This window comes from Schistosoma mansoni, chromosome 3, assembly GCF_000237925.1.
Source record: "Schistosoma mansoni strain Puerto Rico chromosome 3, complete genome".
Taxonomy (NCBI): Eukaryota; Metazoa; Platyhelminthes; class Trematoda; order Strigeidida; family Schistosomatidae; genus Schistosoma; species Schistosoma mansoni.
This window is the reverse complement of record NC_031497.1, coordinates 16,171,330-16,182,205: the sequence shown is the minus strand read 5'-3', so window position 1 is coordinate 16,182,205 and position 10,876 is coordinate 16,171,330. Positions and strand designations below refer to the sequence as shown.

Genomic DNA, 10,876 nt, shown 5'->3' with positions numbered 1-10,876 from the left:
AGATATTGGCCGATTGAATTCGATTGTCAGTCGATAAAACTCTAGAGCGGAGTGTACTTATAGTGATTTATATGATTTTCCAAAAAAATGATCATTAAGAAAATTAAAAAGTATCTCGAAGGTATTAGGAATACTGCGTCAGTCAATTGCAAGTATTTTTCGCGTTATCATTTAGTTAAACCTCAAATTGTCAGTCGTATTTGATACATGATATACCCAAAATAATGAAATTACATAAAATATTGAAAAAAAAAGAACCCAGAAAGTCAGAATTCGACAGAGGTTAGAAAACATAATGGAAATTTATCAAAGGGAAACACCACAATATTGTTTACAACAGCAATTTAATGCCTTCTTGTGGTCACTTCTGAAATGCACAAACATTAATGTCAACTCAGTAATTGTGACACAATTACAGTAGCACATGAAACTAATCCATAGGAAGTTTAGTTCAATATGTTATCATCTCATTCCTTAGATTACTTAATCATGATTATTAGGAGCAAAACTAGAGCAAACACATGTCTACACATTGAACAGTAAAACAGATGAATTACACATAAGTGATTTTCGTCAATACACGACCACCGGAAGTGAAAGCGATCAGTAAGGTGACGCATTTCGATTTCAGTAAACTAATTTGTGACACTTCAATGTCATTGAACAACAAACACGGAGAAAGTGTTAACAATGTGATCACTCAAACTATATAAGGAGAAAGAATTTCATGTCGTAACAGAACTCGATTCCAGTCAACAAACACAATGCATGTAAGTCCACATATAGTGATGTGTATGTAGAAATGAGGAACTAACTTGATAACTGACACGATTTGAATGTACTTCTTTACAATCTTCTTCTTCTTCTTCTCATACTTGTAAATGCTGTCTGTAGATTTTCCATTTCATTCACTTGTCACCCGAAGTCACTTCATCATCATAATAATATCTCACTATGGAGATATACAAATTACTACACCATCCATCACTATTACAATTCATCTTCTTTCCACATTTCTCACAGAACCTATCCCTATTCACATTTCATTTCAGATCCAATATCTGTTTGTCATTTTCCTGATAACCCTGGATGTGATTTGCTCACAAAACCCGTTAGGTGAGTGGAAATCAATACATTTTCATTCTCAACCTTGTTGATAACTGACCGTATGGGGATGCGGAAGAGTCTTGCAAGTAATATTTCTTTTGATTTCCCCCATCATACTTGTGTGGATGCAGCATACTGACATGTATGCATTTGCGATTAGAATATTTCATGAGTTCAATCTGATTGTGATTTTGAATAATGAGGCAAACGTGGCAGTATAATGGTAATAAGTTGTTCTTCTAGGTTTTCAGGGGAGGTCCAACCAAGATCAGTTCGTGATTTGAAAACTGATAAAGTTGAACTTTTACTTTGTAGACAATGGATAATTGCTGATGACATGGACTTCTTGGATAACTCTACAATTCTCAGTCATACTTTTAGTGAGTACTGAAAGAAGGATAAATGCAATGAGTATTTTTCCCTCTAGAGACAACCAGGTATTCTCTGTAGAGCATTGCCGCTCTCCAGTATCTGAACATGGAATACTACTAAAAACTGCTTGATTTATTTCTCAAGTGATCAAACACTCACGACGTACTAGTGAGATGTAGGCAAATTCAGGCGCTAAACGTTAGGTTTACTCACTATCATATTTCTAAACATTATACATTATTCGTTCGTAGTTAGAAAGTTGTATTTTGATTGTGAAGTCACAAAAAAGTCAATTTTTAGTAACCCAACAAAACAAAACAATAGTCAGATTCACCACATCGCTACGTTACATATTCACTTGCAATCTCACTCCTCCTATAACAAACATTATAAGTGTATTATGTATAAACTCTTATGTATTCTTCAAAACGGTAGGGCTTCGAGTAAATAGAAACTATTAGAAGTGGAACTGTTGACGTAAAATACGAATGGTATGTTGCTGTCCATAGAAAACAATGAGTCGTTCTTTATACATGGAACCATCCAGCTCACAGAATACACATTCAATGAAGCACAAAACTCCTCTGCACCCAATCCTACTCCTCAGCACAATCGATTAGACATTGTCAGAATTTGACTATTGACAATGACTGTTGTGAATATTCTACTTGCTTGCTCATCTCTATTTGTTTCTTTTCTTTGTTTGTCTGCACTGAAACTTGTTTTCTAGGTAATGCAGGTCTATCAGAGCAAGATAAAAAAGATTTGGCATTAATTAAAAAGACTCCAGCATATCAACAAGTCAAAACAAAAGTTTTGGCCATACTAGATGAGAAAATTGACAAATTTGTTCTGGATCAAATACGTAAAAAGGCGTAAATTATTCTCAAATGAACTGCAAAATGCATAGATCTGTAATACACTCCTCAACAAATGTTGTTTTACATTGATCTGTTTCTTTATTAAAACGTTTTGAAACTTCTAGTTATTTACTGATATATCCAATATTTGTGATTTCGTTTTAATAGTTCGTTATTCAGGTGATAATTAGAAGTATTCGAATTCATGTACGAACTAAGAATTCCTAAATTAGTGCAATATAAGACAGGAAGAACTACGTGATCAAAAAGAAAATTTTATATTTGGAGTTCGTATTCAGAACGTAATCAAGTACTCATGAATCAGTAATTATTGTAAACATCACATTATCACAATAGTGAAATAGATATGATGTTATATTTTCGAGTGCATCTAGACAATCCAGTAATTTTTTAATGTAGATATATCTAGCAGATGAAACTTGACCATATGAAATCTCAGATCACAATCAAAATACACAGTTCGTCCATGTGCACATGTCATATATCACAGAATTTGAAAAACAAGGAGAGTTTCAAGATTACTTTCTGACATCAAAGCACGTTATTACTATTGTGAAACATATTTTAATAGCGCTTATAGCTTCCATAATGCTCACTATCACAAAAGATTAAAATTTGTTATTATATTTTTGGCTTGTTAAATCTCCCTGTAGTCGGCTACTACAGCTTGAAATGCTATTGCACAAACCTCATCTTATTTAACAAACACAGATTCACTGACTTTTAAAACTGCTTGCAGTAACCAATTTCCGAATGATAAATGTGTCATTCATTAACTAATAATACCTAGGATGTTGAAATTATTATTTCTAGGAAAATCAACATATTCTTCTTAAAATGTAAAATATAATCCAGAATGTTGTGTAATTGGAAATAATCATCAGTCATTGCCAGTCAGTCATAAAAACGCGGAACATTTTAAAAAGGTGTACTAATTCATATTAACGTACCATATAAGCGTGGTCAGATAAAGTCAACAGGACTAATAATAAACAAGCCGAAATAATTTAGCAATAACCAAAATAAAAAATATACACTATGAGAATACGACTTGATAAAGAAAAATGAAACTGTACGTGTGAAAGAATACTGGGACTCGTGATCGAGAGCAAGATAGAGAGTGAATCCATCTGTACCACTGTGAATAATTCTGAGACATGTCACTCAATCACTCCGATCACCAATCTTCGTTATTACCCAAACCCCAACCATGTAGCCTGCATCTTCAAACATGGCTCAGACCACCAGTTAGTGACTTCACGGGCTGATGCTACGTCCTGGTTTAACCGTCCCTAACTTTCTTCAAACCTGCTTTTACACTAGTTGAAGTCGTGCTTTGAGGTAGACGACGATTAGGAGAGTGTAATGTATGCCTCGAGTATTTCAGTTCATGAGGACCCGCTATCTCATAGACGGATTGAGCACTTTTGACTAGTACCCTACTGCTAACCACAGCATTATTCACTCGGTTGTTCCACGAAAAGTGAGCAATGCCTCGAAGATATCTTAAATCAGAAACCTCTACCCTACACATGTCTTGTACTTTCAAAGACCATGTATCACATCTATAACGTGCTACAGAGAGTACTGTTATCCAGTATACTCACCCTTTGGTTGACAAACGTACGTCTCGTTTTCACCAAAAGTGATGCAGTTCGGTAGGGATCAGGAAGAATTTTCTAATCTGTTCAGAGATTCCATCAGATACCAACCTACCAAGGCTGATCGGACTTCTAACACACGGAAAGTAATCAACGCACTCAACAACTTCGGCCTCTACTACTAGTTCATACATTAAAAGAGTCTAGTTTCCAAGCAACATTTAGCATTAAGAGGGTGAAATATTATTGACCATTAGTTATTGATCTTACCATACAATCCCTTTTATTAGCACATATACATTTCCTCTAAAAAACGAAGAAAGTTTTATTGATATTCCCTTCTTACTCATGCATCTTATCCTTCTGTTTATCAGTTAATGTCTGGTAGACTATTAGCTATTCAGATCCATCTGTTTACCAATTTATTTGAAAGTTCCAAACCGAAAAATCTCATTACTTTTTAAGTAAATGTCATTGGTAGCACGAGTGTTTAACATGTACATCTAAAAGATAGGAAGATCATAATTTTTGAAATGTGGATTTGTCTGATGTGAATTGAATCAGTTTGATAAAAAGAAGCTAGATAATTCGGTTGATAGGGGATGTTAGTTCCAGTTGGGTTCTGTAGATCAGCCACTTCACTGTTACAACGTTACAAGCAGATGGTTAAACAACTAAAATATTGTACAGTTACTATATAACTTCTAATACTGGTTTTTCTCATCATAGTTCTATCGATGAATAGGTTGAAAATACCTACTTACTTACTTACTTACGCCTGTTACCCATCGTGGAGGAGCATAGGCCGCAAACCAGCATTTTCAATTTAACTCTCTCCTGGACAATCCTTTCCAGTTCTTTCCAGTTAACATTCATCCTTTTCATATCTGCTTCTATTTCCTGATGTAATGTGTTCTTTAGCCTTCCTCTTTTCCGCTTCCCTACCGGATTCCAAGTTAGGAATTGCCTCGTGATGCAGTTTCGTGATTTCCTTAATGTATGTCCGATCCACTTCCAACATTTTTTCCTGATTTCCTCTTCAGCTGGAAGCTGGTTTATCCTCTCCTATAAAACGCTGTTGCTGATAGTATCCAGCCAAGGAATGTTCAGTATTTTGTGTAGACAACTGTTTAGAAATATTTGTACCTTCATGACGATGGTTGTAATAGTTCTCCACGTTTCAGCTCTGTACAGTAGGACTGTCTTGATGTTCGTATTGAAGATTCTCACTCTGAAATTAGTCGACAGTTGTTTTGAGTTCCATATGTTCTTCAATTGTAGGAATGCGTCCCTCGTTTTGTCAAGCCTCCCCTTTACATCTGCATCAGATCCTCCTTGTTTATCAACGATGCTTCCTAGGTACGTGAATGTTTCTACATCTTTCAGAGTTTCGTCATCAAGTGTGATTGGGTTGGTGTTCTCAGTGTTGTATTTGAGAATCTTGATTTTTCGTTTGTGTTTGTTGAGGCCTATTGATGCAGAGGCTGCTGCTACATTTGTTGTCTTCGTCTATGTTTGTTCGTGTGTATGAGAAAGGAGGGCTAAGAGTGAAAATAAGGTACATAAATTATGAACATCGGAAATTTTCTAGAAAATATGTGCAAAAAAACAATAATTGCAGGTTTCTTTGGATAAAACCTCCGGTTAACTGACTGTTTTTGGTGCTCTTGATTCTATGGTGCAGTGTCTCAATCAAGTTTCTTTCGCATTGTAGAGGAACAAAGTTAAGAAAATTTGTATATTGTCCCGTCCAATTAGTTTTCTTGCTTATGTTTCCTCTTAATGACTTGTCTTCTCTCCTTGTAAGTGTGACTTCTAGAAGGGCTATTCTACCTCCATTTTCTTCCTCACATGTAAATTTTATGAACGGGTGAACTGAATTGAACCGCTCAAGTGTTTCTATCAAGTGAGTATGGTAGTTATAAAGGATAAGTGTATTGTCCATTTATTGACAGTAAAATGAAAACTTGTTAATCTGTTGTGCCACACCATATATTTGTCTGTAGATTTTACCATTGAATTTGAAAAGTACATTCATAGTAATTTTTGGTAGTAGTTCTTTAATGATCTCCACAGGGATTCTAGTTTCTATTTCTTGTTCTCCACGTTGTTCACAAGTATTTTCTACAGTCTCTCTGAAAGGGAAATTTGTGAACAATGACGTTACGTCAAAGGGCATCATCGTTCGACCTTTCATGTTAATTTTTTAATCTTATAGACGATTTGGGATACATCCCTAATACTATGCTTCACTAGGTGTTTGTGGAGTGGTTCTAAAACGATTACTAACCAGTTTGCTACAGTATGATAAGGGGAATCGTACTTGTCCGTAATTGGTCTAAATGGGATACCCGGTTTATGTACCTTTGGTAGTTGTATAACCTAAGTAAATGGGTACCTATAGGCTTAATTGTTTCATATATGTTTGGTGGAATCATATAAGTTCCATGAGCTTTTTCAAAAGATGTGGTCAGTTCATCCTTCATCTTATCATTGACATCTTTTTGGTTATTAAGTTTCTGAAGTTTTTAGTGATCAATCAAGATGATATTCATCCCGTCAATGTGGTCTTTTTTGTTAAGTAGGACAGTTCCTGTTCCTTTATCAGGTTTCGTGATAGTCAGATTCTCCTCATTAATGGGCTCATTGATAAACTTGTGTTTTTTCTTAAAAATTGCTTCTGTATTTATGTCTACTATTCCTAAACTGAAAGCAGCAGTCAACTAGGTTTGATTTGAAACATTCAATCTCCTGATCAGATTTGGGACTAGATCCGATGTCTGACGAATAAAGTTTTCAAATTGGATGTCCGTATCTGTATGATTTATGTGGTTTGGTGTATCACAGAATTTTAGACCTAGTGTAAATACTTCAAGTTTTTCTTTATTTAATTCAGTACCGGAAAAATTATGCACATACCTTTTTGGTTCAGTCTGAAATTTATTTCCAACAGGTTGATTTTCTAGGCTTTTGAGAAGTTAGATATGTTTCTTGTCTGATCTTTCCTTAGTTATCTTTGTAACGTAATCCATAAACTGGGACTCAAGGTCTTCAGTTAATTCATCAACTGCAAATTTTCTGCGAGCAATATTTATTTCTATCTCCGTCAAGTCATTATTTATTGTATCAATCTTATTAAGTGCATAACGTCACAATTGATTGATCACTGGGTGGTGATCAATGTCATGACATGGGATCGAATCCGCCAGGGAGCATCAGTTCCCTCAAGATTACAGGTACATCTTGCTGACGAGTGCCAAGTAGCACGAAACCCGGGTCCAGGGTTTCCTGTTGACCACCTCCAACCACCATCTTACCTCAGTGCATAACGTTTTAATGTAGTTCTGTTTGGACGGATGTGATTACAATGTAATGACTTATAGAACAGCTTCGAATAATGACATGAAACGTTGGATTTACTTCAAATTGATTCACTGAGATTTTACAAATATATTCTTCCTATTTAATGATTCAATAGTCTTTGGAAATTATAAAAGTTTACGTTTTCTGTGAAGTTAATTTAAATAGTATAGTCATGAAATATTCAGACTTTATAATAATGACCGAAGTATTTTATCAACATATAGTGACTTAAAAAACTTTATTCTAATATTAATAATTAAAAATTCCTAAAATTACGTCACTGATCTAAACAACTTTGTACCACAACTGATATTTCACTCGTCAATGAAGCTGTATATTTGGACATTTATTGTGGAACTGAATACTTAAATTGATGAGAAGACAATTAAAAGGGTTATGGTGTCAACATACTAAATAGTATAAATTTTGGTAGAATAAACGTAACGCCGTCATGATAATCAGAAACTATAATTTTATAGTGATAAATCCACAGAGTGATTTATTTAATAATGTCATTATTGTAATAATAATGTAGGCTTATTATTTGAAAATTAGCAGGAACTCAATAAATTTAAATGCAAACAAACTTCTGTATGTTGTGTGAAACCTAACTAATGTTGATTGAATATTATGTCAGTCAAAAGTTCACAAAAGAACTATGATTCAGTTTTAAGATCCACCTATTACTATATGTTTTATTATTGAAAATATAAAAATCAAAGAACATTAACTTTGACAAGTATTTTCAGGTTTGACAAAATAATACTAATTAAATGACAGTTAAGTATAATGTTGATCTCACAAAATACTGAAAGTGGAAAGTTTAATATTTCAGTAGAATAATTCATGACATTTCATTGACATTGAATAACAAACACGGAGAAAGTGTTAACAATGTGATCACTCAAACTATATAAGGAGAAAGAATTTCATGTCGTAACAGAACTCGATTCCAGTCAACAAACACAATGCATGTAAGTCCACATATAGTGATGTGTATGTAGAAATGAGGAACTAACTTGATAACTGACACGATTTGAATGTACTTCTTTACAATCTTCTTCTTCTTCTTCTCATACTTGTAAATGCTGTCTGTAGATTTTCCATTTCATTCACTTGTCACCCGAAGTCACTTCATCATCATAATAATATCTCACTATGGAGATATACAAATTACTACACCATCCATCACTATTACAATTCATCTTCTTTCCACATTTCTCACAGAACCTATCCCTATTCACATTTCATTTCAGATCCAATATCTGTTTGTCATTTTCCTGATAACTCTGGATGCGATTTCATCTCAAGGCCACCACGGTGAGTTAAAAATAATTCTATTTCTATTAATCATGTTGAGAAAGGAGGGGATAAGGACGGAAAAGTGTCTTGCCTGTACTTTAACTATACATTACTATCATCATACTCGATACTTCGATAGTAGAAAACATTTCCTATGGAATCCACTTGTTATTGTGCATACTAACACTCATCTAATTGATTACTAAGTTAGGGAATCGTAGTCAGTGATAATGCACAGTGTAGTGATGAACAATTGTGGATAACATTTTTCAGTGTTTCGCTACGATGATTTGTTACAATCACACCAACTCTGAAGTACAAATATGAGTTACTGATATGTCAGACACTTTGCATTCAGCATGTCTTTTGATGATGAAATGAAAAATAAGGTTTCTCCAACTAATCTTTGAGATTTCGATGAATTGTTTCGAATATATGTTCATGAAGCAACTGTGAATCGATTATCGTGGTTCATCATTAATTTGGATTAGTTCACTTCGACTTGATAACTTGTTTCTACAAATAAACATGTAAAATGAATAATCTGTATCTGATAATATGAAGAGACAATGTGATGCAATGGATTATTGTTTGATCGTGAATCAGTTATTGTGTTGAAAATTCCATATCTTGACATTGATTAATCAAGAATTTGTGAGAAAACGTTTTATGGTTATTAGTTGAACATAAAGTTATTGACATGAGAATGGTAGTTCCACTGTTGTCAGTTGTTTTTTCCACTTGGTAAATATCAACACATAGTGCTAGAAGTTAATTTTGGTTGAAATATTTCAATTTTGATTAGTCCTTCTAAATCGCTAATCATCAATATTTATCTAATCCCAATTGAATGTGGTCCTATGATCCACGTTATTTTCTCCAAATCTTGTCATTTACTGAAATGTCGCATGATTAGCGTGATCATGAATATCGTACACCGAAACTTATTATTGTTTAACTAACTTATTTTGTATGTCTAAATAATTCAATATACATTTAGCATATACATATAGTCAAGTGCCCACATCATGAGGCCTCGCCGAGCTGTCCAAAGCGCTGAGTTCAGGTCGCATTCCACCCTGTGGGCGTGGGTTCAAATCCCACTCCTGACACTAAACTACACATATAGTCGAGTACCCCACTTAAAATCTGAATGTGAACAATAATTGTTATAGGTTGTTTTTTTATTTAACTGATCTGTTTAATTGCTGTTTATATGATAAATTATGTTTTCTACATAATCCAGGTCCTTCTGAAGAAGAATTACAAAAATTTGAAGAAATAAAAGCAACAAAAGAATTTCAAAAAGCCAAAGAAAAAGTTATAGATTCATTATCAGATAGAATTGATAAATTTGTTCTGGAACAATTTCGTAAAAATCAATAAACCTATTTGGGGGGCAACCAAACTAATAATAATAATAATTAATATCTCATGTCAATAATTGTTTGTTCGTTTTTTTCATTAAAATATTAAAATTTTATTATCGTTTGAAAATTATTATAATATAGGCATGTGTTTTATTCTATATTTAACTCTTATCTGCTTGATATAACTGGATCATTCAATTTTTTTAAAGATATTTCTGGTTACTACTTAACAATAGTAAATAAGTAGTTTATCAGTCTCTCATTGAAATAATCAATAATATATTTATTTATTTATATGGAATTTTAATTTATGAAAATACAAATTTTTCAAGGGTATTTATTTGTAAATATCTCCGGATAAATTAGAACATTTTTGGTTGTATTTGATATGAAATTAGTTGGGTTATTTTTAAAAAAAAATCAATTTATCAGTTTCGTTAGTTTGATAAAATCTCAATAACAACATATATAAGCAAACAATATTGTTTTCGATAAATCCCATCTCTTCATATACTCTTAGATATACATTAATTTCTTTACTATTAATAATTTCATTTGATACTTCTATTTGATAATTGACTACTCAAGTATTTTGTTCTCAATCCTGTTTATTACTTACACTTTCTTCTAGTTGGTATTGAATATACCTTGTTAATATCATATTTTGATAAAGAATGTTATCATCAATACTATCAATTTCATCACGACATAAACAATTTTGTTTTGCAATACAAGCACCATTCCTTGCTTGTGATGTCCTATCAACACGATCTATTGTATTTGAATGAGAAATTAAACTAAATAAATAAATTTTTACAGGATTTTTACATTGTTGAGAATAATCATCAATATCATAGTGCATTTGATGAATGTCTTGAAA

General features: G+C 33.1%; 1 protein-coding gene across 1 annotated transcript; it reads left to right on the top strand.

The window, feature by feature from the left end:
- Positions 1-224: 224 nt before the first annotated feature.
- Smp_156330 (hypothetical protein) lies at positions 225-10,012 on the top strand (the record flags this gene model as incomplete). The annotated part of the gene is made up of 3 exons (XM_018799406.1): positions 225-282; positions 2,210-2,344; positions 9,873-10,012. 3 exons carry the CDS (start codon positions 225-227, stop codon positions 10,010-10,012), a joined length of 333 nt encoding a protein of 110 aa, XP_018651198.1.
- Positions 10,013-10,876: the final 864 nt, after the last annotated feature.